Source organism: Chiloscyllium plagiosum, unplaced genomic scaffold, assembly GCF_037043375.1.
Source record: "Chiloscyllium plagiosum isolate Xiang-an unplaced genomic scaffold, Cpla_swu_hap1 HiC_scaffold_12, whole genome shotgun sequence".
NCBI classification, from domain to species: domain Eukaryota; kingdom Metazoa; phylum Chordata; class Chondrichthyes; order Orectolobiformes; family Hemiscylliidae; genus Chiloscyllium; species Chiloscyllium plagiosum.
This window is the reverse complement of record NW_028270150.1, coordinates 43789848-43817486: the sequence shown is the minus strand read 5'-3', so window position 1 is coordinate 43817486 and position 27639 is coordinate 43789848. Positions and strand designations below refer to the sequence as shown.

At 39.2% G+C, this 27639-nt stretch overlaps 1 protein-coding gene and 1 long non-coding RNA gene across 7 annotated transcripts in view; one reads left to right on the top strand and one right to left on the bottom strand.

The window, feature by feature from the left end:
• gpr156 (G protein-coupled receptor 156) overlaps nucleotides 1-21820 on the bottom strand; it is a 67005-nt gene extending 45185 nt beyond the window's left edge. The window contains exons 1-2 of one of the 2 annotated variants that reach the window (XM_087992731.1): nucleotides 21535-21820; nucleotides 770-962 (exon numbers count right to left, since the gene is read on the bottom strand). In XM_087992731.1, coding sequence (XP_087848857.1) covers nucleotides 770-886 — 117 coding nt within the window. In that variant the 5' untranslated portion in view covers nucleotides 887-962; nucleotides 21535-21820. Of the gene's footprint in view, nucleotides 1-769; nucleotides 1046-21534 lie in introns of those variants that run through there. The other variant, XM_043701532.2, reaches the window with a different exon arrangement.
• The window catches only part of LOC148148529 (uncharacterized), a 197298-nt gene that overhangs the window by 100631 nt on the left and 69028 nt on the right, over nucleotides 1-27639 (top strand). The window lies entirely within an intron of this gene.

Below are 27639 nucleotides of genomic sequence, written 5' to 3'. Positions count from 1 at the left end.
TGCATTTCCTGCTGACTCTTCAGGTGGTATAATAGGAAATTCTGATATCCAAAAGCTCCCTGCCCGTGGAGATTTATTTTTAAAGTCTGAACACCGTTTGTTATATTGTGCTAAATGGATTCTGTTTGCTGAGTAAATAGGTTTTGTTTGTAAAGTAAAATCTCCTGCCAGTTGTGACCTTTCTCAAACTCATTAGTTGACATCAATATGCACTCTGAGATCTACAAATGGAGACATATACTTCAGCACCAGAAGGTAGTTAGTGCCAGTGCAATTTTATCTCAGTGAAGGACAGTTAGCTCAGTTGGCTGAACAGCTGGTTTATGATGCAGAGTGATGCCACATAGTGCCAGTGCAATTTTATCTCAGTGAAGGACAGTTAGCTCAGTTGGCTGAACAGCTGGTTTATGATACAGAGTGATGCCACATAGTACCAGTGCAATTTTATCTCAGTGAAGGACAGTTAGCTCAGTTGGCTGAACAGCTGGTTTGTGATGCAGAGTGATGCCAACAGCATGGGCTCAATTCCCATATCAGCTGAGATTACCATGAAGGACTCTCCTTCTCAATCCTTCCTCTTGTCTGAGGTATGGTGACCCTCGGGCTAAAACCATGACCAGTTGTTTCTCTCTGATAAGAGAGCATCCCTATTGGACTGTAGTGACTTTATGTTTATGTACAAGCACAAATCGGGACCTTCAGGAACTGAAGGTCAAGAATATGAAATGATTTTATCAGAATATTGACATTGCCCTTATATTTTACTTACCACTTGGATATTACATAACTGTTGTAGAAGTCGCTGCCCATCTTCTGTGTTCATGGCTGGATCGATGGTACAATCTGCAGAACTGCACAGAGCACTGCAGTTCAACTTTGTCTCCATATTTACCTCCAGAGTCTTTTATTATTGGTCACACAGTGTACTGATATTCATCACAGGAGTGCAATCTATACCCATTCTGCAAAACAGACAGTATAAAACAACAAAACTGAACATGCATGAATTGATATGATGTTTCATTTGGCTTTTAATGCCCTTCTCTGTCTCTACCACTCTCTTAAAGGCAGAAATTTGCTGCAGCACAAGTTGAGGCACCAACAAAATTTCAAACTGGTCAGCTTACTTCAGCATGAGGAACATAACCCAGGCTGATCCTGATCTAACACACATTTTCAAAAGGTTAAGAAAAGGTTGTGTTTTTCTATTCCTCTACCAGGGATGATCAGTCAATAATAGTGCCTCGATGTGGGTTAGCTGAGATCAGCTATCTCTACCCAGACCAATGATCAAAATGTGTAGTTCATGTGATTAGAAAGTGCTGTAAAAACTCAGCAGGTCTGACGGTGTCAGCGGAAAAAAAAAGAGTTAATGTTTCGAGTCCAATATGACCCCTTCTTGAAACTCTAAATGCTAACTCTATTTGTCTCCACAGTTGCTGCCAAACCTGCTGAGTTTATCCAGCACTTCCTATTTTTAGTTTAGATCTCCAGCATCTGCAGTATTTTGCTTTAATTTTGGAGTTCATAATCATCTGTATTTCACCTATTATTTATAATAAATTTTCTATGAAAATTGTTTTAAATAGTATCTACCTATCACGGTACTTTGTATTACAAAGTTGGGAGGGGTAGTAAAAGAAAACAGAATACTCGTGAAACTAAAAGGAAGTGAAATGCTGAAAGAAATAAGGAACTTACACTTGAAAGCAAAAACTTTGGGGCAAATCTTCAAGACACTCAGAGGAATAATTACAAAAAACGTCAACAGAGCAGAACTGTACATCTTAAAAAAGAGACATGAAATCAGAGTGAGAGGTCACAGAAATATGAAGTTAAGAGCAGAATAAAAACAGAAACTGGATTTAAAAACCGTTTGATGGGACTCAAAAGTGAAAAAGACCGGAAACATGAACAAGAATAGAACATTTTGTAGTACACCTGCAAACATGGCTGATTTAGGGTGGTGGGTTGAAAAGAGATCAGAATGAAGTATGTAGCAGATCTCCATTTACAGGGGTGAGGATGAGGTAAGGTCCATGAATCCTATTGTGTATCGAATCGAAATTGCCCTTCATCACTCGAAAGTACATTTGCCTTGTACATTTGCCTTGTACATTGCTCCCTTTATCAACATTGTACTCCATATAGAATACCATTTCTTCCACATTATTTCATGTCCAGATATTTCACTCTGTTCGTCTTCAGCTTCACTGCATCACTGGTATTATCTCTCCTACAATCTCCTCTTCCAGCACAGATTTAATTGAATGACATTTCCTTTACAGCAAACCATTACTCATGTTCTGCACTCTGCCTCTGTCACTTCCTGGCCAGTTATACACTCCACCGTTCTCTCACCCCAGCATGCTTTACCTTCCACTATTTATCCTCTTCAGCAAACCTGCAATCTCGGAGAAAGTGAGGACTGCAGATGCTGAAGATCAGAGCTTAAAAATGTGTTACTGGAAAAGCGCAGCAGGTCAGGCAGCATCAAAGGAGCAGGAGAATCGACGTTTCGGGCATAAGCCCTTCTTCAGCAATCTCTTCTTGTTCAATTGTTAATTTCCCCTTTATGCTAAATCCATCTAATCTAGCACACCTTCTCTCTGACCTGTTGATTCCTCCATTTCTCTACCCCCCCCCCCACCCCCAAGAGTAATCCTTAATGCTAATTTATTTGCACAAAACCTCTGCCACCCCCTTCTACCTCTGAATATTTATTGGTTCCTCACATTATGTGAGATTCCCCACTTGTCCTTGGATTTAAAATAAGACAATAAATGCCATTTCTAAGAATGACATGTCTACATTCACACCAAGTTGATTTTTTAAATCACCTGCAAACCATCCACGTTAAACCCATTTGACACTTGTCTTGTGCAGAGATGTATTTACCACAATTTTCTGATAATTGGGGGTCAGGAATATTTGGGAAATTAAGTCCCAGTCTCTACAGCCCTTTAGGGTAAAGAATTTCACAGATTCACTACACTCTATGAAAATAAATTCCTCTTCATCTGTTTTAAAAGGGTGACCCCTTTATTCTGAGATTATATCCTCTGGTCCTACTCTTTCCCACAACGGGAAATTGCCTATCTGCATCTACCCTGACAAGTCCCCTAAAACCTTACATGTTTCGATCAGGTAACCTTTCATTCTTCTGAACTTCAATGAGTGCAAGACTAATCTACTCAATCTTTCCTCATAAAACAGTCTAGGGTTCAGCTTAGTGAACCTTCTCTGAACTACCTTTAATGCCAGTATATTTTTTCTTCAATAAGGGACCCAAACTGAAAAAGTGTTTCAGTCTTAAAAATAACTTCTTGATCTGTCAGCAAACTAAGGAGGACATTAGAGCCAATCTTCAACAGGAATGTGTCAAAAAGGAAATTAATTGTTTGGTTTGGAAAGTGTGAAGTGCAGCTCCATCATTTGACAGGTCTTTGTTATTCAGGTTAGGTGAATTGGCCATGCTAAATTGCCCATAGTGTTCAGGGATGTGTGGATTAGGAGCATTAGTCAGGAGTAAGCATAGAGTAATAGATTAGGGGAACGAGTGTGGGTGGGTTACTTTTCAGAGGATCAGTGTGGACCACACTGTAGGTAATTCTATGATTAATTGAAGTAATTGGAATCTGTTGTAATGGTTACATGAATGCCTGGTATATAATACTAATCTTTGAATGAGGTCAAAGTGAAACTATCAAGTTTCTACTGCTGATTCTGCAAAAGGCAGCTCCATAATTGTAATATATTGCCAGCTTTAGTATCTGTGAATAATAGATTTGTTCAGAGTTTGCCATACTTTTATTGGCATATGTTCTAATAGAAACAATGTGAAGCTGATCTCTCAGGCGTGTCCTATTTAAATTGATGATGTCTCAGTAAATAATGAATCAGCACAATTAGATTGAATTGCTCAGGTTAGACTTCATTCAAATTTAGGCAAAGATCAATTCTGAAAGTCAGGAGCACCATGGTTTCTTTTACAGAGCATAGAAACTATTGTATACTTCCTGACAGAAATGAAATTTACTGTATTTTTATACTCTGTTAGAAAGTTTTCTGTATAACTTGATACAACACTATCTTTAAGACATAGTAAGATGATGGGATAGAATTTGGGAGATCACAAGCTTTAATTCTAGATCCAAACTCGACTTCTCTTTCCAAGGTTAAGCTTTGTCTGACACAGCGCATGGTTTTTTTTGCTGTTTCAATCTAAAGCCATTTTTTAAAAACAGTTCAATCAGTTTTGGTTCTGTCAGGCTGCAACAGAAAGTCAACTGGCAACTTTTAAGTAATTTATATATGGATTTGTATAAAATATAATGCAAAGAAATAGGCCACTCATCTCAGTTACTCCATACGGATATTTACCTCCACTGCAGTCTCCTCACATCCTTCCTCATCCAACTCTGTCAGGATAGCCTTCTATTCCATTCTTCTTTATGAGCTTTCCTTTTATTTGTCTCAACATTCCTTTTGGTAAAGAATTCCATTCTTTCACTTCACTTGAACAAAGAATTTCTAAATTCCCTATTTGATTTCTTGAAGCCTACTTTATATTGATCACCTCTAGTTTTGCTCTTACCCACATCTGTAAAAATGCTGTCTTTGTTATAGAGCTTCATCATTTAAAGACTTGTACAATATTCTAAGTATAATTTAATCAAGGCTCAATACGAGCTTAGCGTAACATCTTTATTTTTCAGTTAAAAATTACACAACACCAGGTTATACTCCAGCAGGTTAATTTGGAAGCACTAGCTTTCAAAGAGCTGCTCCTTCATCAGGTGGTTATACCTATCAGTTCTATTTATCCAAAGATAAACCTTTATCTTTTCACAAATTAAATCACAAAGTAGTATCACAGTTTATTTAATTGTATTCCCATACCTCTTTTATTCCTTTAAACTATTTAAGTTTTTACTTTCCAAGTAATACAGCATGCAACCTTAATTATTTTTACTAAAAATGTAACGCTATACTCTTGTATTGCAGTTCATTTGCCAATTATGCAAATTTTTTAATGTATTCTGTAATTTGTTGCAGTCCTCCTCGGTAAGCCCGACAAATTGGTGTCATTCACAAATTTAAACCTTATGTTTTGATTCCAAAGTCTCAATTGTTAATATAAATTGTGACTCTGATCCTTGCAGAACACCATGTGCAATATTATAAATCCACACTGTCAAAATGCTGTCTTTATTATAGCGCTTCATTATTTAAAGACTTGCATAATATAATTTAATCAAGGTTCAGTACAAGTTTAGCGTAACATCTTTATTTTTCAGTTCTATCTATCCAAAAATAAACCTTTATCTTTTCAGGGCCTCCTCCACATCATTATTAATCTAGTGTTTCCTCTGGTATTTGACTCTGCTGCTAAGTCCCAAATTAGTTTGCATAACTCTAGGAACCAACTTCTGAATACCATTCTCTCAGAAACTGAACTATAAACATGTCCAGTGAAAAGATAGTACAAGAACAGTTAATATTAGCTGTGGAGAAGGTGGTTAAAACTGCAGAAGTTACAGGAGGAAATTTACGGAAGGGAAGGTGTGAAGAAAGATAACCATGAAAGGATTTGTTGCATTGTAACATCAAAGTAAGAAAATAGTGACCCACAACTTCAAATAGAAAAGAAAACAATCACCCTGATTATGTGTGAAAACTAGCTACACAGGTGTAACTTAGTCTGTAGACATAGCCACTTTTTAAAAACAGAACTATATTTGCCATGTCGGAATGAATTACAAAAATGCATCTCTCATTTTATCTTTGGAATAAAGATAAATAAAAGAATAATAAATTAAACAATTGTGGGAACAGGTGACAGTCTCTAATCTAATTCAATTTAAAATTATTATCAGTTTCTCGGATAGATCACATCCTTGTTTTGTACAGGAAAAACAAAAAGTCCTTTCAGTAGAAAATACCAACATGTTCCCCTTTAGGCTCTCTACATTATTCTCAACATTTGAATTTCAATAGCTAAATTCAGCAGCTTGCATTTTTCTAACTTTTTTCAATATACAATTCTCATTTCAATCTCCTTGACATTGATATATTGTAATTGAATAGTTGTTATTCTGATTTGAGATATACCAGGATTTAAACCTTCCTCCAATTTGGAAATAAATTAAATGCTTCAATTGTAGCATTGTCTTTGTAATGCAAAATAGGAACATCTCAGACTTGATATGCACTCTGTCACAGATATTTGAAATGAGTCAGAACATTTGCTTGGGGAACAAATGACCTTCATTATCAGATTATACATAGATACTTCACAAAAAAAAGTTGTAAATGATTGAGAAACGGGAAAACACAATTATTTATTCCTTAAAAGTTACCAATCATCAGGTATTCATGTTCGACCTCTCTTCTGAAGAAGGGTAATATATGACTCAAACTATTAACTCTGTTTCAATCTTCTAAGATACTGCAGATCTACTGAGTTTCTCTGCACTTTGTATTTTTATTTCAGATTTCCAGCATCTGCAATATTTTGCTATTATTAATTCCACCCTGTGCTGTACTTCAATGTATGTTAAAGCAAAAAGGGGAAAAAGGGTTAAGTAGTTTGAACCCTAAAACTCAGAACTAATTGTTTTGCCATCTGACTGCTAATTGTTATTCAGAACCATTGTCGGGTTGGCAATGACACCTCTACAAACAACCTTCTGCGATTAATGAAGTAAGTGACATAAGGAATAGTCACTTGATGTAGCAAAGTAAGGGCAGCTGACCCTGCTAAAGAGAGGAGGAAAATAATGAGGCTGGAAAAATACAAGTGGAAGGAGAAATATTAGACAAATCAATTTGGAAAACACTGAGAATACTTAATATATAAAACCAAACAAGATTAATTATGCATAATAACCCGAACGGGGTGGCACAGACCACAGCTGGCAATAAGTAAAACTGCTATCATACTAGTTCTAGCAGTACAAGAAATAAGTCTTTGGATTTCAAAGCTCACTGATGAGCAGTGGTCTGCTTGAGCAGATGTAGCTTAACATAAAGTTCAAACCAATACCTTTGGAATTAGAAGCAACAATTAGTGGAGTATAAAATCTACTAGTATGGTGTTTCATTATTTGTTAAATACATTCCCTGTGAAGATCAATTAAAGAAGTATTCTTGAAGACTGGCAAATCCATGAGAAACAGGTTCTTCAAAAATATTTGTTAAAGCCCGTGGGAAAATAGCAATGTTATTCAGTTGTAGACAGACATCTGCATCAAAATGCATATATTGCAGAGAAATTATTAAATGTTTCTGCATAAGCAAAAATATCCCTTTTACTTCTAGTGGATGTCATCACAAGATGTCTCATGTTTTCAAACATATTTTCCTGAAACTCCATTTCAGAGATTCATGTCTCATTTACACACACTCTCACAATCCATAGCTCCCTTTCTCCCAAGCCTTCCTTTCTCATTTGTCCAGGCTCCATTCCCCTGCTATATCCTCAAACCCAATCCCATCTCTGCCTTTCTACAGTCTCCTGTGCCCCAAGGTGTGTCTTGTCCCCAACCCATGTGCTATTATTGCCTCCATCACCAGTCTTCTGTCCACCAGTCTCAGTGGATCTGTACTTCAGTCCATTGCACTTCTGTCTCTTCTCTCCCTTGCAAACACCCAGCAACCGGAAAATCAAACTTACAGTCAAAATGAATTGAGGACTTGTTCTCTGCAGTAGCCACTAGTTAAGTTACAGTGTTGTGGGAGGGAAGTGTATTGGTGCAGTGAGATATTCTTATGTGCAGTATCCAGGGTATTGATATCCCCATTCCAAGAGATCTGGAGGATTTACAAGCCTAGTTATAGCCAATCACAATCCAAATGTTCATTTACGGCAGTTCTAAAGAAGAGTCGAAACATGAACTCTGTTCCTCTCTCCACAGATGCTGTCAGACCTGATGAGTTTCTCCAGCATTTTCCATTTTATTTCAAATTTCCACCATCCTCAGTATTGTGGTTTACTTATGGCTGTGCATGCTGGATTGTATTCAGGAGAAGGAAGTCTGATTGAAATACCCTAGCTGAGTAGGGACATGGAGGCATATTGCAACATTGTACCATTATCCTGGAAGATTGCTACCTCAGCAAAAACAAAATTCATTGAAATGGATTACATATTTCTTTTATAAACCTACAAAATCCTCGAATGTTCAGCTTTAAATTGTTTGCCTTGAGACAGGCTCACAAACGAACGGATGTAATTTACTCTGAGTACCACAAAACATTACAAAGCTATCATGCTGGGGTTGTGATAGAAACAAGACAGCTCACAGCACAGCAGAACATGATCAATTATATTAATGTCAGTACTTATTAACTTACAGACTTAATTTATGTATTTAATAACTGAGGAATTTGAAAGTATGTAATGGAGACTAAAGAAATACAGATTTAATACATCTCAACATTAAAGACTAATTTAAAAAATGTAATCATTTAATCATGATACCAATAAATGTTCTAAGAATTACCATCGGTTTTACATTTAATTATCTGTAGAATCTATAAGAAAGCCAATTAATAAAAAAACAATGGAAATGGAATCTAATAAGTTCTGAGATTTTCATATAAGCATTGACATCCAAATTAGCAAAAGTGAGGAAAAGTGACGTGTTTGACTCAGATTAGAGTTTTTTTAACATGATTTATATGCTCTGAAGCATCACAGTAAATTCATTTACAGCCAAATGTAGTTAATGCATATGAATTTAACATATCTTAGCAGTTATCATGTGTGACCAAACGTTGATCCTCAAAAGTATAACCATAAAATCATCTTAATGTTACTATTTTTACTATGAAAATCTTGCAACTCTTATAAGTAACTTTTAATGTGATTAATTTTTCTCCAAAATGTTTAACTAAACTTCAGTGTTCTGTTGCTTTCGGCATTTTCCACACACGCTTCACACCTTTTTGAACTCTGCATTATAATATACCCAAAATCCAGTGTTAAATAAATAAATACATTTTGGTAACATACTTTAGTACGAACATCTTTTAGCTAGCAACTGTAACTCATCTTGCCACACTGCTTGTGAATTACATGACAGTATTGTTCAGTGATCTGTCACACATAACAAGCTATAGAGAAAATAACTAGGAGATTATTGCTGTTGCATAGCGTTGTAACAGTAATTCACAAAAATAATGTTACAAACTATCAGAACATTGATAAAACATACATTTCTGGCAAGAATACATTTTAATCAATTTGCTCCTCCTCCCATTTTCTTCACAGCTTTTAGTTCATTCCATGCATCTAAAAAAAATTGAACCACTAGGAAACAATATTTGTAACTTTTACCCAAAAAGGATTATGCTTTTATACAGCCCTTGCTTTAAAATGTTTTAAAACTTCCTACAGAAGATTTTATACATGCTCTGATTTATCGTCAAAATACCTTTTGCCTGTTTTCAGTGTAGATTGGGTCATGTTGAGCCAAGGATTATCAGAAGCATGCAGTGTCCATAGCAATTAGAATCCACAACAGTCTGAAAAGTCAAAATCTAACAAATAATTTACTTTGAAGTCTTCAGCCCACATAACTGTTATCTCCACTGGCTCACTATTTTTCACTGCAATAAAGACATTCAATAAGTAGCAGTGGTATGCAATTTTTTTTAGAAATTCATCCATGAATTGAGTAGCCATTTATTAATATTTATTACCCTTTACTAAGTGTACTTGGCTGGGTTGTGATGTGCTATCTTGTTAGCCTGCTGCAGAACCTTGAAGTTTAGGTACGCCTTTTGTGTTGTTAAGGAGGGAGTACCAAGGTTTTGACTTTGCAACAATACAGGAACAGTGATATATTTCCAAGTCAGGATCATGTGTAGCTTGGAAGAGAACTTGAGGTTGGTGGTGCCCCCATACATTTGCTATTCTTCTGGGTGATAGAGGTCATGAGTTTGTAAAAAAATCTTTGTCCACCCCAGTCCAACACCAACATCATGGCTACCAACGAGTTTGTAAGGAGCTGTTGGATGAGTTTTGGGAATTTTCTGCAGTGCGTTCTTTAGCTGGTACTCACTGCTGTTGGTGGTGAATGGTTGAATTGTGGAAGATGGCAGAGGGTGTCTAAACATGGAAAACTCAGCAAGTTTGGTAGCATCTGTGGACAGAGAAATCAAGTTAACATTTGTGTCTAGTGTGCTTTTTCAGAACTGTTCACGTTGATCTCTAAATGTTAACTCTGTTCATCTCACCACAGATGCTACCAGACTGGCTGAGTTTCTCAGCACTTTCTATTTGGATTGCAGTTCTCCAGCAGCCCACAATACTTTGCTTTTATTTGAGTGGTGGATGTTATGCAAATCTGGCAGACTGCTTATCCTAGATGATATTGAGCTTCTAGAGTGTTGTTGCAGCTCCACCCATCCAGGTAAGTGGAGAGTTTTCCATCTGACTCCTGACTTGTGCCTTTTAAGAGACTGGACAAGAATAAGGGAGACAGGAGATGAGTTAATTGTGAAAGAAATCCTAGTCTGACCCTAACCCACCAACAGGTTGAACATGTGAATGCATCAGGAATTTCCTTTCCACTTATGTGCTGGGCTTCCCCTTCATTGAGGATGAGGATATTTGTGGAACCACCCCTTCCTGTTGTCTAATTGTCCACCACCATTCACAATTGGATGTGGCAGGACTGCAGAGCTTACATCACCTCTGTTGATTGCAGGATCACTTAGCCCTGTCTATTGCACACTGCTTCCACAACATAAATTACAAGACTAAGAGACAATGAATAATGATTCTAAGTGTATGAATATCATTTCTAATATTGTTTATCATTTTTCTCCCCTATTTGTTAGCTAGACCTTAGTTATCTCCTTCCCAAGCAGAAGATTGATTTGTTACAAAAATTGACTTAGTAGGAACAAATTACTGCAGATGCTGGCATTTGTACTGAAAACAACAAAGGCTGGAGATCACAGTGGGTCAGGCAACATCCATGGAAACCCAACAAGCTAACGTTTTGAGTCTAGATGAATAATATTCAAGTCTCACTGTTTGCAAGTAGAAAATGGGCAAACTATCTAGAAGCAATTATAATATGTAGCTATGTACCGTGAGAACCATCCTCAATGTTAGTAAAATTATATAATGACCTTCAATTTAAGAGCAATCTCTGTGTCTGCATTGTATGGAGGATCCCTTCCCATGAAGATTAGTCTACAAATGTATGTTAATAAACCGGGTTATAAGATGCATAAAAAGGGTAAAACCTTTGTCCCTACTCCTGCCAGTTACTTTCCTCATTATGCTGAACCGTTTGACGCTGATTGTTTGATGTGAAGCCAAAATGTACTCCTTACCAGCAAAGGTACTTTTTTAGTGCAGGGTTATAACTTCACCAAGCTAACTGGTCAATACTTCATGTAAGAAATGTCAAAGATGTGAAAAAATTAAATTGTCAAAATTTATCTGTGTAATAAAAATAACTTGCATTAATATAAAACCTGTCACAACCTTAGGATGTCCCAAAGCCCTTTAGAGCCGATGGACAATTAAACACATTTGAAATATTGGGTGGAATCTTCTGTTTAAGATCAGAGGCAGGTGTGGACTTGAATATCACTTTGCATGGGTTTGACTTTTTATCACACAATTATGTTGTTTTCAACTCAGTACATTGCAAACATGAGGAGCTTGGTCATTTTTATCTTGGGGCAGGCAGCTAGTTGACACCCTCACCATTACTTTTAAGTCGTTGAAACATTCTGACTTTGGATGGTTTCCTGGTTTTTATTCCTGAAGAAGGGCTTATGCCCGAAATGTCGATTCTCCTGCTCCTCGGATGTTGCCTGGCCTGCTGTGTTTTTCCAGCACCACATTTTTCAACTCTGGTCTCCAGCATCTGCAGTCCTCATTTTCTCCTGGCTTTTATTACAGGCAAGCTCACTTGCATGATGGGATGTCAGAAGGAAGTGGCCATTTCAAGACATAGCCCTTTGTCCCTGCACAGTCAGCTTCTGGATCTTCTCAGAATTATTACAACCATGTATAGAGTGGCCTGTCACAGGATGAAGGCATTATAGCCTGTCAGGAAACAGGCATTCACCAAAGTGTATTTCTTGATGTGGCTGTATGTTTATATAGTGTTCCTTGTAGTTACTGCTCCCATTTTGAAAGGAACTAAGTAGAGAAACTGCAGAACTAAGTACCTGCTCCCTGTTCCATTGGGAATTCTGTTTTCCTATGAGCCATGCTCCCCTTCACACTGCTCTTGCCTTCTGAGGGAGAAGTGAATTAAGTCTCCTTGCTATGTTTGTATGGCTTCCATCATGTCAGAGCTGATGCAATGAATTCCGTGCTGCAGTATATTCTCCTGTTGGTACCAGAAAGAATTCAGAGATATAAATAGTGAGGATGATGATGATCTTCATGGCCACTGAGACAGCATTATTTTTGTCCTAGTGTGAGACTAGGGATCAAGGTGAAGGAACTGGTGCAACTCCATGACTATGGCCTTGAGAAGTCTGAACCTCTGCAGGCATTGTTCTTGGATTATATAAATGTTGGAGTATTGCAACCGAAAGATCTGTGTTGGGATTTCAATGGAGACTTCTTCCATTTCCTCCTCATGGAGTTTCCCAACCTTGGCTCTTTTTCATTTGTCGATCAATCATACTGAAACCTACATGGTATTGTAATGGCTACCCCCATGCCTACATCCAATACTCCTCTCTCCTCTCTGACTAATCACCAACTGTCACAAAACATCTACAATAACACTCCCCAATTCCCCCCTCCCTCCCTCTCATCAATCTGTTCAGAAATGTTATTGTAAAGATGATCAGAGGATTAGGTAGGGTGAACAGTGAGAGCCTTTTTCCTCAGATGGTAATGGCTAGCACGAGGGGGCATAGCTCTGAATTGAGGGGTGATAGATATGGAACAAATGTCAGAGGTAGGTTCTTTACTCAGAGTAGTAAGGGTGTGGAATGCCCTGCCTGCAACAGTAGTGGATTCACCATCATTAAGGGCATTTAAATGGTCATCGGATAAACATATGGATGATAATGGAATAGTGTAGGTTAGATAGGTTTCACATTGGTTTCACGGGTCGCCACAACATCAAGAGCTGAACTGCGCTGTAATGTTCTATGTTTAGATTAGATTAGATTACTTACAGTGTGGAAACAGGCCCTTCAGCCCAACAAGTCCACACCAACCCGCCGAAGTGCAACATACCCAGACCCATTCCCCTACATTTACACCTTCACCTAACACAATGGGCAATTTAGCATGGGCAATTCACCTAACCTGCTGGACTGTGGGAGGAAACCGGAGCACCCAGAGGAAATCCATGCAGACACAGGGAGAATGTGCAAACGCCATACAGTCAGTCACCTGAGGCGGGAATTGAATCCGTGTCTCTGGCGCTGTGAGACAGCAGTGCTAACCACTGTGCCGCCCTCAACAGATGGGACTTAAGGAATTAAGGGCTACGGGGAGAATGCGGGTAAGTGGAGTTGAAATGCCCATCAGCCATGATTGAATGGCGGAGTGGACTCGATGGGCCGAATGGCCTTATTTCCGCTCCTATGTCTTATAGTCTTATGGACCTGAAACCTGGCCTCCTGTTTCAGAAGTAAGGGCATTACCACTACATCACAAGGACCCCATAATTCTGCCTGGATGTTTGCAAGTAAAAATCATTGCACCTACAACCTGATCAATGTCCCATTAAATAACAATAGTTCAGGGCCCATCTTTCTGGACTTGTCAGGTTCGCTTTTGTAAACCTGGTATTATAATTGCCAGGTAGACTTTTTGACGTCAGAATAGTGTCCACTCACAGCATTCTGGGACAAACAGGGTCCCACGTGCATCCACCTTCAACACTAGCGTGCAGGAAGTGGTCAGTAGTATAACTCACACTCAGTTAAAAAGCACAAGGCTGTCACAGAGTGTGAACCAATTTTTTCCTGAATATTTTGTTGCCTGAGTGGCAAAAGGCATTGCATGATATAGTACTAGCTGATCAGAATTCTCCTAGGTATGATAATTGTTCTCTACACAATTACTTTTAGCTTCATTTCATCATGCTCAATAATCCTTGTGGAAAGCTCATGTTTATAGCAATTAATTATGATGGCATTAATAAACACGATTGCTATTGATTAACCTGTCTAGCCTCAAGAATAGCCACATAGGTTAGTCCGTCAAGACAGGATAGAAGCCAATGGAAGATCATTGAGAAAGGAGACATAGCAGAGGTAGTAATGACAACAAATATTTGTTCAATAGCTAACTAATTGCAAGCCATTTCATTTCCGGACTCCCCCATAACCTGTCAATCATCTATAAGGCAAATGACAGGAATGCAAGTTTGTGGATTACACAAAGCTGGTGGGAAACTAAACTGTGAGGAGGATGCAGAGATGCTTCAGTATTGTTTGGACATGATGAGTGATAGGGGAAATGTATGTCAGATAAGGTATAATATGGATTAATGTGAGATTATCCACTTTGGTCGATAAAATAGGGAGGCAGATTATAATCTGAATGGCAATAGTTTGGAAAAGGGAGAGGTGCAACGAGACCTCAATGTTCTGGATGCAGCAGACAATGAAGAAAGCAAATGGTTATGTTGGCCTTTTAGTGAGAGGATTTGCAGACAGGAGCACAGATGTCTTGCTGCAACTGTACAAGGCCAGGGTGAGACTACACCTGGGTAATTATGTGCAGTTTTGGTCTCCTTATTTGAGGAAGGATGTTTTGGCTATTGACAGATTGCATTAAAGGCTTATCAGTATGATTCCTGGGATGGCAGGATTGATGTATGAATAGAGACTGGATCAGTTAGGAATATATTCACTGGACTGTTGGTAAATGAGGGGAGCGGATCTCATAGAAACTTGCAAAATTCTAACAGGACTTGACAGGGTATTACAGGAAGGATGTTTCTGATGATTGGGGAGTCCACAACCAAGGGTCATAGTTTAGGATATGGGATAGGTCACTTAGGACTAAGGTGAAAAGAAATTTCTTCACTCAGAGAGTGGAATTCTCTGCACAGAAAGCAATTGAAGCCAAAACATTGAATGTTTTTAAAAAGGAATTAGGTATGTTTCTTAAGGCTAAAAGAACCAAAGGGTATGGGAAGATGGTGGGAACAACGTACTGAGTTGGATGACCATCGATGATCCATTTAATATGGTAGAATGAACTCAAAGGGCTGAACAGCCTACTCCTTTTTCTATTCTCTATGGTTATACGCAATGGAATACTTTTCACTTAGCTGGGGGAGTGCAGCTCCAAAAACATTCAAGAAGCTTGACACCACTGAAGGCATAGAAGTAAGTTTCACCATCACCTCATCCTTACTTTAAAACATTTACTCTCATTACTGGCACATTGTGGCAACAGTTTGTACCATATATAGAATACACTGCAGTAACTCACCAAACCTCCTTCAACAGCACCTTCCAAACATCTCTACCACCTGGATGTGTAGGAATACCATTGCCTGACTTGAAACTACATTGTCATTCATTCACTGTTGCTGGTTCAAAATCCTCGAACTCCCTCACTAAGAACATTATAGGATTACCTACACCAATCTGGATATCAGGGATTCCAGAAGACAGCTCACCATAATTTTCTCAAATACAATTGATGATGGTCAATAAGTGGTGGTTTTGGCAGCCAAATTCATGTGCCTAGAACAAATAAAAAATTCTCAAACTATCAGATTTATCATATATAAATACCACTATCACAGCCAATTGCATTACATTGAGAAGAAAGATTGAGCACTCAAAAGTTTACTCTGTTGTACTGACTGTACTGAAACCATTCATTTATGACCTAGATGTTGACTGACAACAGTTTAGAGAAGATGAATCACTGACTGAAAATTCACAAGGTACAGCCTGGGGATTACTGCTGAGCCAAATCATCACATACTTGAAAGCACGCTTTTACAGTTCATAGAACTGTGTCCTATTAACTTTAACAGTGAAATGTTCAACCTCTGACAACAGTGTAAGCAGTCTTCCACCTACAATATGTCCTCCAAAAAATATCAAATCACAAATCTGGGCTAGATATGCTGTTCAATTAAATTTGATGAGCACAACGAAAACATTTAAAATTTGGAAAATAATGAGTAAGCCAGAAGCCCTAGGTTGATAACTTTTGCTAATGATTGTCTATATGGTCATTCTACAGCTGATTGGTCAATTTGTGCACTCATTGATGTCTAATTAGTATGGGCTTATGAAGCAGAGTTGGTTTGGTGCAAAAAATAATTAATCATTTGTTTAGAGTGCAGTTCCTTTTAAGCAATGTTCTTGAGCCACAAGATTTTTGAAAATCCAAATTTTGCATATTATTGGTCAATAGCTGAGAGGACATCAATATTAACTCTCATAATGTTGTTCATAGCAACCAGAAAGGTTTTTACCCACTAGTGGTTTGGCATGAGAGCCAGAAATTCTTAATGGAAATGAAGCTATAATCGTGAAATTAATTCAATGGAAAGAACTTCAAAACTGTTGTGCTACTGTTAAATGCTGTGGACAACAAAGAGTGAATTACTGTTTCACTTTCAGTTAGGAATCCACACTCAAATTTTCCATTTTCAGACTTATCAACTGTCATCATTAAGAGTCATAGAAAACAATTTGAATTATTAAGCAAATAATTCCTGTTAAAACCTAAATCTAAGGAATACCAAAATTCTACAGTTTGAAATCTCGAGATCAGTGTACCAACTGCCACATTGTCATAGTGGTAGTAGTGTGCCTGCCATTCAACTGTAGGTTATGGGTCAGAGAGAGAGAGAGTGAACATGAGAGTGATTCATGCAGTGAATCAAAAGGGAAGTCCATTTAGACATTGAAACCATCTAGGAGAATGCATTAGGTTAATTTGCTGGTTTAGTTGCGGGCTAGACTGGTTGTTAACAACGGTGGGATTTAGTTCCAATTTTCATACATTGTTTAGGAAGGTTCTCACCTGTGGCTCAAAATTTGTGGAATTATGTTTTCTACCTTGTTTAGGACTGTTCCAGTGCTTCAACATTCTAAATAATTAGAAGGCAGTAATTGAAAATTCACCTGGGGCCAAATTTTGTTTGATGATGTATTTCAAAATTGTATATTGATCTTTGTGCAAAGTCTCTGCTTGGTCTGGTGCCAAAGTACTGTACCCACAAAAATATCACAGATTTTCTTTAATGACTGTCAAGGTCTCCAATTAGCATAAAAACAGCTCTGTTAAATCTCTGATGCTATTTGCAAAACAGTATTCACCTTAGTAACTGTCAACAAGCATTAAAACCAAGATTGAATACATTACCACAATGTCAGATCTGAGCAATATTTAAAAAAAAAACAGGGGGGTGATGGTGGCTTGATGGTAAAGTCTCTGGATTAGTAACCCCTGGGTATTGGTCTGAGGAACTTGGGTTCAAATGTCACCATGAGCGATGGTGAAATTTGAATTCATTTAAAATTCGGCCCCATTTGTTAGTGTTATTTATGGAAGGAAATCTGCTGTCTTTACCTGGTTGCAAACCCACAACATTCTTAACATTCTCTTGCCCTCTGGGCAATTAGGGATGGGCAATTGCTGTCCTGGATAGTGACATCCACATTCTGTAACCAAATGTATCAGGGAAATTAACAGTCCAATCTCCAACCCTAAAATTGACAATATTTGATTTAAGCTTCACCAATTGAATGATGTTGAAGTGTAGCTTACCTCGAGCTTACACAGTTCATTCTTAAGAGTAAATGGAGTGAGAGATGTAAATACTTTATAAATGAGCTTGAATACAGTCAGTCAGCTGATTGGCATAGTCAGTGTCAGGATGCTGACCACATAAGGAGCAAAGAGTTATGGGTGGCACAGTGGCTCAGTGGTTAGCACTGCTGCCTCATAGCACCAGGGACCTGGGCTCGTTTTCCAGATTGGGTGAATGTGTGTATGGAGTTTGCACATCCTCCCTATGTCTGTGTGGGTTTGCTCCAGTTTCCTCCCACAGTCTAAAGATGTACAGGTGAGGTGGATTGGCCATGGGCGGTTTCGGGGATAGGATGGGAGACTGGATTTGGGTGGGATGCTCTTTAGAGAATCAGTGCAGACTTGTTGGGCCAAATGGCCTCTTTCTGCACTGTAGAGATTCTATGATTCTTTGGGAAGCTTAATACCAACAGTCAATCATCTGTCTTAAATCTTTCTGTCCGACTGTGGGCTGATTTGTTCCATGAAATGATAAAGTGGCAGATATTACACGAGAAGAAAGTGGGTGTCACAGCTGTTATTATTGGTCCATGTGGGGAGGTGTCCCCAGCAAGTCAGTAGGCAGTGCAGAGAACATGCAAGGTTAGTGGTGTCAGGCATTAGGACCAGTGAGGAAAGATGTTGCGGGGGGTGATAGTGAGAATGTTAGAACATGAGCCTTGGTAGGAGGTGGGTGCAGTAGCAGAGATAGTGTGAGTGTAAGGTAACAGAAGGAGGTGGTGGCATTTACACTGATGGAATGGAGAAGTTCATTGACTGTCCAATTAAAGTGCATTGACTGTCATTCTTCCAGACTGCTGAGACTGCACTGTTCTCGGTGGCAACCCCAGACCAGGCTGGCATGATCTAGTGTCTCAGCCTCCACTAGTTGTCCTGGGGACAAAGGACATCCCACATTTGCACCTCTCTGTCAAGCAGGTCCTCCATGTTCCTTCCCACAAAGTGAGACACCAAATTTCCATTGTCTGCCATGTCCAGGGCAAATATCAGACACTGCAACTCTATGTGTGCAGATGCATCATTGCAGCTATTTTTGCATTGAGAACAAGCATTCACATTTTTTCCTTTCATTCCTGGGATGTGGGTATCAGCAAGGCAAGGCCAGCATTTGTTTTCCATCCCTAGTTGCCTTTGAGAAGGTGGTGGAAGACCACTTGGGGCAAGTACACATGCAGTGTATTTTCCTGTAGCAATTTGATATGCCTGAATGGCTTGCCATACCATTTCAGTTGACAGTTAAGCGTTAGCTACGTTGCTACAGATATGGAGTGACATATATAGCAGATCAGGTAAGGATGACAGATTTCTTCTCTTGGAGAGCTTCAGTAAACAGATGGAGCCTTAAGAAATCTGGTTATTTCATAATTCATTAATGAGTTTAACACTTTTTTGAATATTTTAATTAATTCAAATTCCCTAAGCTGCTATGGACTTAGATATATGATACCAGAGCAGTGGTCCAGGCCTCTACATTACTAGACCAGAAACATTACTACTCAGTTACTATTCCACTCCCCAGATAATTTGTGTTGGAGCAGATACAGTTTAGACTCAATGGGAATGGGACTTGGAGGGTTAGGTTATGGCAAGTTGCATAAACTTTGTTTGCATTTCTTTGTATGTAGAAGATTGATCCGATTGGAGGTGTGTAAAATGTTAAAATAAATTGGTAGGATAAATATGGAAACATAGAGAAAAGGTGCAAGAGTGGGCTATTAGGCTCCTGAACCTGCTCCACATTCAACATGATCATGGCTGATCATCCAACCCATCCTGCTTTCTCCTCAGATCCTTCGCTCCCTTTAGCCCTAAGAATTACGTCTACCTATTGAGCGGCACGGTGGCACAGTGGTTAGCACTGCTGCCTCACAGCGCCAGAGACCCAGGTTCAGTTCTTGCCTCAGGCGACTCTGTGTGGAGTTTGCATATTCTCCCCATGTCTGCGTGGGTTTCCTCCAGGTGCTCCGGTTTCCTCCCACAGTCGAAAAATGTGCAGGTTTAAGTGAATTGGCCTTGCTAAATTGCCCGTAATGTTAGATGTAGGGGAATGGGTCTGGGTGGGTTACGCTTCAGCGGGTTGGTGTGGACTTGTTGGGCCGAAGGGCCTGTTTCCACACTGTAAGTAATGTAATCTAATCTAATCTAATCTAATTGGAAACATTCAATGTTTTCACGTCAATCACTTTCTGTGACAGAGAATTCCATAGGCTCACCACTCTCTGGGTGAAGACTGCCCGAAATGGTACACTCTGTATCCTTAGGCTATGACCCCCCAGTTCTGGTCTACCCAATCATTGGAAGCATTCTTCCTGAATTTACTATGTCTCGTCCTGTTAGAATTTTATATATTTCAACGAGATCTCTTAATCTTCTAAACTCAGGTGGATATAGTTCTAACCAATCCAATCTGTCTTCATATGTCAGTCCTGCCGTCCCAGGAATCAGATTGTAAATACACAGAAAGTCTTTCCACACGTGTGTCAGCTGTGCTCAGTTGGTAGCACTCTGGCCCCAGACTGTGGGGTCAAATCTCCAGGACTTGAGCATTGACAACCTAGGCTAAAGCTCCAGTGCAGTTCTGAGGGTGGTGGCATCTTTTGAATAAAACAATACCTTCTCTCAGCTAGACATAAGCAATCTTAGCAATATTTTGAAGAATAGCCTGGAGAGTTTTCCCCAGATGTCCTGGATAATGTTTATCCCCCAATCAGCGTCACATAAAAAAAGGTCCTTATCACACAGCTATTGGTGGGGACTTGCTGTGCACAAGCTGCATGCTACATCCACTACCTTACAGACACACTCACACCTGTTATCACTGGAGTAGTTGGTGTCAGGAAGCCTGCTCGCTAAATGCAAGTATTTTCTTATGGGCATGGAGGGAAAGTTGGCAGCACTCTTTCAACACAACGGACATCAGAAATCTGGAATTCTCCCCTGTGACAGTTTTGGAGACTGGGACAGTTACAACTTTCAAGATTCTGATAGTTTTTTTTGTTATTCAAGAGTATTCAGGCGTTTGAAGCTAGTGCAGACAAGTAGAGTTGAGGTATCGGTCAGGTATGTTCTGATTTAATGGTAGACCAGGCTGAAGGAAGTACCCTCGTTCACATGAAACTCTTCAAGCTCCTGGAATTGAAGGACACTCACACTTGAGAGTTTCACCATCAAAGATTCGCTTAGGTAAAGCATGCAGTAGATAAAGGAGATTCTGGGTGTACTGTAATTACGCGCGTCCAAAATTCCGCAGTCTTTTAAACCATGTAATTAGTTTGCGGCCAGACTATTTTCTTGGAGATCGCACATGAGCTCAGTCAAGTTTTGAGTGTCTGGTCTGAATACTGGATTTTAGTAAGTATTACCGTTTCCAGACATATTCTGGAGCCAAGTGCTGCTGCCTTCTCTCGAAATTGTTAGTCTCGTGTTGATTTGAAAATGAACTCCTGCAGCAAACCTTGCATCGAAGGTTCAGAGCCACATTACAACAACCAGCCCCTTACTCAGAGGCAATGAATACAAATCCACGGACACCATCGATACCATTCAGCGTTATTAAACATGAGCGAGTTTTGTTTTAATGTCACGAGTTAAGTGAAATAGACATTAGGACATTTAGAAACTTGCAACAGTTTCTAAACTTGCAATCCACAAAAGCCCCTGTAGTGAACGGAGAATGACATCGAAATGACAAAAGTTGCAGGAAAGTAAGGCATATTTCTCACTGCTTTCAAACGTACCTGCAGCTCCAAATAACAAACGTGCTCTTGGGATTTAGAATCGATTCCGCGGAGGGAATTTTCTTCAGTCACTCGGCACTGAAGCTGAGTGAGAGACCACTGCCGGCTGGACCGGGAAACTCTCCCTCACTGATGTGAACCTCGCCAGCACCTTCAGCGCTCCATCGGAAAGGAGGCGCATTCATTAAAGGGAACGAGCTACCCCGCTCCCTGTAATTTTTGTCGGCAACGACAAAAGGAAAACAGGCAACAAGGCAGCGCCATGTCGTAATGGAGAAAAACAGGGTGGATTTAAATAGAGAAACAGAGCCGAGAATAAGTCGAGAAATGAAATAACTCCGCAGATCAACTGCGCCCCAGATGAAACGTCTGATCTTCACTTCCCTATAGTTTTGGCAGAGTTTGGGATTGTCACCCCCCCTCCCCCCTACCCCCTATGAGCTGCAATTGAATCTCACTGCTGTAGATGAAAGCAGAGTGCACGGCCAGAAATACTGTAATTCTCACCCTGTATCCCCTGGTTCTGGTCTAAACGGTGATTGGGAGCATTCTTCCTGAAGTTATTGTGTCTCCTCCTGTTAGAATGTTATATGTTTCAATAAGATCAGCAGTTAGCTCACATCCGAAAGGCAAGGCCGCTGCCGCGATGGTTCGGTGTGGTTATTGTTCAGTACCTTATCATCTTTCCATTTCCTTCCTATATTTATCCCTTTAACCCAAATTAAAAGACTTTACACTGGAATAAAAATACTCTACCCATCTTACATTCAGTGTTGAAGGTACCACTTTCTGAGAGAAAAGGCGGATCTTCGTTCCTTCAACTGGAATCTTGATCTGGGAAAGAAGCTTTCTTTCTGTACTTGTCTTGTGCAATTACGGCCATTTAGAACTGAGATGATGAAAGATTTCTTCACCCGAGAGTGGCGACCCTGTGGAACACTCTGTCTCAGAAAGCAGTTGAGGCCAAAGCATTTGAATGTTTTCAAAAAGGAGTTAGATATGGTTCTTAGGGCTCAGGAGTTCAAAGGGTATGCAAAGAAAGTGGGACTAGGGGCCTGCCAGCACTGTAGCTCAGTGGTTAGCACTGCTGCCTCACAGCACCAGGGATCTAGGTTCAACTCCAGCCTTGGGTGACTGTGTCGAGTTTGTATATTCTCCCCTTGTCTGTGTGGGTTTCCTCTAGATGCTCTGGTTTCCTCCCAACAATCCAAAGATGTGCAGGTTAGGTGATTTGGCCATGCCCATAGTGTTCAAGGATATGCAGGTGAGGTGCATAATGTAGGGGGAATGGGTCTAGGTGGGTTGGTATGGACTTGTTGGGCCGAAGGGCCTGTTTCCATACTGTAAGGAATTCAATCTAATCTGTGGTATCCTTCTCAAAGAATGTCCAGAATTGTTGGTTTTTTTTTTCGGTATAACTCTTCATTAATGAGCTGTAGCTCATGTTGTGCAGGTCACTTTCAAAACTCAGCTCTAAGTTCCTCAGTTTTTCAACTTCTATATAAGGCCTTGGAGAGGCCCGTTAGTTTAGCAGGAACATTCTCACTTGGACTCGGAGATACAGGGTTTGAACCCACTTCACAAATTCCTGGCAAGTGGTAGCCAAAGTTGTACTTGGAACTCAGGATTGACATCGAGTGGTATACTGGCCTCCACTGAGTATGTGTGTAATTGTATATAACACTCTCAGCCATTTGGATACAGAACTTGCTCAAAGGTAGAAGACAGAGGGTGGTGGTGGAGGGTTGTTTTTCAGACTGGAGGCCTGTGACCATTGGAGTGCCACAAGGATCGGAGCTGGGTCCTCTACTTTTCATCAGTTATATAAATGATTTGGATGCAAGCATAAGAGGTATAGTTAGTAAGTTTGCAGATGACACCAAAATTGGAGGTGTAGTGGACAGCAAAGAAGGTTACCTCAGATTACAACAGGATCTTGTTCTGATGGGCCAATGGGCTGAGAAGTGGCAGATGGAGTTTAATTCAGATAAATGCGAGGTGCTGCATTTTGGGAAAGCAAATCTTAGCAGGACTTATACACTAAATGGTAAGGTCCTAGGTAGTGTTGCTGAACAAAGAGACCTTGGAGTGCAAATTTATAGCTCCTTGAAAGTGGAGTTACAGGTAGATAGGATCGTGAAGAAGGCGATTGGTGTGCTTTCTTTTATTGGTCAGAGTATTGAGTACAAGAGTTAGGAGGTCATGTTGCAGTTGTACAGGACATTGGTTAGGCCACTATTGGAATATTGCATGCATTCCTAGCCTCCTTATCGGAAAGATGTTGTGAAACTTGAAAGGGTTCAGAAAAGATTTACAAGGATGTTGCCAAGGTTGGAGGATTTGAGCTATATGGGAAGACACTGAACTGGCTGGTGCTGTTTTCCCTGGAGCGTTGGAGGCTGAGGGGTGCCCTTATAGAGATTTACAAAATTATGAGGGACATGTATAGGATAAATAGATAATGTCTTTTCCCAGGGGTGGGTGAGTCCAGAACTAGGGGGCATAGGTTTAGGGTAAGAGGGGAAAGATATAAAAGAGACCTAAAGGGCAACGTTTTCACACAGAGGGTGGTACGTGTATGGAATATGCTGCCAGAGGAAGTAGTGGAGCCTGGTACAATTGCAACATTTAAAAGGCATTTGGATGGGTATATGAATAGGAAGGGTTTGGAGGGACATGGGCTGTGTGCTGGCAGGTGGGACTAGATTGGGTTGGGATAGCTGGTCGGCATGGATGGGTTGGACCGAAGGATCTGTTTCCATGCTGTACATCTCTATGACTCTATGACTCTAAATACTTACATATAGTAATGACCGGAAAAGAAACATTCATATCATGGCATGTCATGCTGTTAACTCTGAATACTCCCACAATATTACACTATTCTGCACGGGTGAGTTTGTAGCTATGCAAACAACAAGGTATTGCCTAAGCTACATTCTTGAGCTAAGGGACCATTGATTCTCTGTTTCCCTCCTCCACCCTATCCTACATTAACACAAGAATTATCAAAAAGCTCTTAAGATGTAGTTGCAGAGGTAGGCCATTCAGACCATCGATATTTCTCTATCATTTATTTAGATCATGGCTGATCTCATTATTCTCAATTCCGCTTTCTCGCCTTCTTTCCTGTTCAAAATGACTTTCTGATCTTATGAAACAAAAATAAATCAAGTCAGACCTTCACAGAACTGAAAACTAAAATCTTCTTTTCTTCCACATTAGAACCCAGTTTTCTAAGAAATGACAATATGAGTCTTCATAACACAATCCCATCAATTCTTAACCTGATGATCCCAGTCTGTCTTCATTAGCTTATGGTAGTTTGCATATCCTTAGTAGTGCCCATAACCTTCCATTTCCGTACATTAAATGTGCTTCAATATTCTCGATCACCTTTGTGGTTTTAATGGGGAATAAATATCTTTTTCTTCAATCCTTGAAAGGCAACGTTATGTCATATTTCCTGAATGTTTTTGCTACAAGAGTGACATAATCTGGGCAAGAAGTAATGAGAATGTTGATGAAACCCAGACACATTAGCTTCAAAGATTGTATGTGCATCTTTCTGTCCTGCAATGCAAGAAACCTGGCAAGTGAAGTGAGGGAGGGGGCACAGTTTAAATATATTTTTTCCTAATACATGGCTTGTAAAATACTTGTATTGGGAAAATAGAAATGGGGTGTGTAAAGTTGTAGCTCGCCACAGAGAAAAGGAGCAGGGCCACAAGAAAATCAGTCCAGTTTCTTTCACAAAGCTATGGACAGACTTTTTACCAATCAACCTATCCTCCAGTGAGCTTGCATATATTATCCTGTTGAAGTTCCTCCAAAAAACTAGGCTTATTCATTCATATCTAGCATATCTTACTCTCTTTAGCCCTCCCAGATGGTGATGTTGTACTGGAATTAGAAAATTAATAATTTGTAGAATTCATGGTCATATTATTGTTTGTTGACAGCTGAATTGTATTCTTATCAAGACTTATTACTTTAATATTTGTTAATTAAATTTAATGACCATTGCATTTATCAAATATATTCCGACTCAAAATAGCTGTAATTATGTTTTTGTTGTATATTATACAGTCATTGTAATGTAATCTAACAAAGGAAGTGTATCTCAAAATTGGTTACACACTAATCATACCTAATTATATTGGGGTTGTTTCAATATTGTCTTATGTTTTTGAATAGAGCCTAAAAATTGTAGCAAATGTTTACTTTGTAATGACACTAATTATTGGAAGCTAAGACTATGCCTGATAATTATTCTGTACTTGTTTATAGATGGTCTATGATTGCATAGTTGTAATTATTTTTTCATCAATGATAGGTTATATTTTTTTTCTCAACAACCCCTCCTCCCCAAAGTGATCCACTTAAATAACTTAGCTCAGCAGCCTCTGAGCAAAAAGGGGTCTAAGATTCCTCAAGAATAAAATTACAGCAAATGTTTTAGACAGAAATTCTAGTGCACTACTGATTGAGAGTTGCATTGTTGGAAATGCTGTCATGCAGCAAACCTTTATATTCCAATTGACAAAGAAGATCCTCCAATACTATTTGAAGAATAGAGAAGTTGTATCCAGTGTTGATTCCTCGACAAGCCACAGAAACAAATTAATTAGTTATATATCGTAATTGCTGTTTATGGGATTATGCAACAAACATTACATTTGCAGTTGCCTGAATAACAATTGTGACTGTATTTAAAAAATCTTTAATTTAATGAAACACTTTGGGTTGTCCTGAGGATGTGAAAGATGTCAAATAAGTCATAAAATCATGCAGTGCAGAAGAGGTCCTTTGGCCCATTTTGTCTGCAATAACACGTGAGAAACACCTGACCTTCAACCTAATCCCATTTACCAGCACTTGGTTCATAACCTTGAATTTTATGACAAACCCATTATTTCTAACCATTTCATAACCAACATGTCAAGGAACTATAGGAATTGTGTTTCTCTTCACCCACGTTGTATTGTCTCCATCATTATCCTTTCTGCATATTGCTCCCTTCCCAAGATGTATTATTTGTGCCATTAGCATTAGCATGGACCTTTACCTATCATATCCATTTCTTCTACAAACTAAACACAATCTAACCTCTCACATCTTTTCACACACTTTCTCTCCTGTAGAGGTTATATATATTCAGTATCTTAAGATAATAGAAGATGGGTTGAGAATCTCCATTCATCCTAAAAATTATATTATTTGAGACTGGCATTGAGATAACCCTTCATTCCTAATACAGCAGAAAGGAACCATTATATCCTCTCAAGCACTTGATAATCTCAGATACATTCAAGCTTCATCCTCAGCCGTGTTTAATTAGTTCCTATATGTAGGGGTTACTTCAGCAAACATGAATTACTATTCCTTGGAATTTTTTCCACATAGCTTCTCTGCAGCAAAGAAAGTTGTTCTTCTAATTTACAAGCTTAATTGTGGTTTATTAGTTTTGTGATAGCTAAGTATGCAGAGATTTGATTTTTTCAAATATATTTCTTTAAAGATTTTAGAACCTCTGTAATTGGGACAGTACATCTGAGTTAATCATTAAGGAAATGGCATTTAAAAAACTGCAATAATTTACATATATAGAAAGCACCTCTAACAGAGACAAACTTTCCAAAATGCTTTAAAAAAGATAATTCACTGAGAAGAATGGTTGACAATCCAAAGAATGTGGATTATTAGACATGATTTGGAGATGCCGGTGTTGGATTGGGGCGTACAAAGTTAAAAATCACACAACACCAGGTTATAGTCCAACAGGTTTAATTGGAAGCACACTGGCTTTCGGAACACTGCCTGATGGACAACCACCTGATGAAGGAGCGTCGCTCCGAAAGCTAGTGTGCTTCCAATTAAGCCTGTTGGACTATAACCTGGTATTGTGTGATTTTTAACTTGGATTATTAGAAGTATCAAAAGGCTTGATAAAAATGTACAATTTAGGAAATCTCTTAAAGGAGCAGTAAAATATGATGGAGTGAATTCCAGAGTTTTGGGAAGAGATGACTGAAGACTGTTATGGACTAGGCATTTCAAGAAAGTAGCCCGGACCCTAACTTTGCTCGTTGTTTTTAGCAGGTA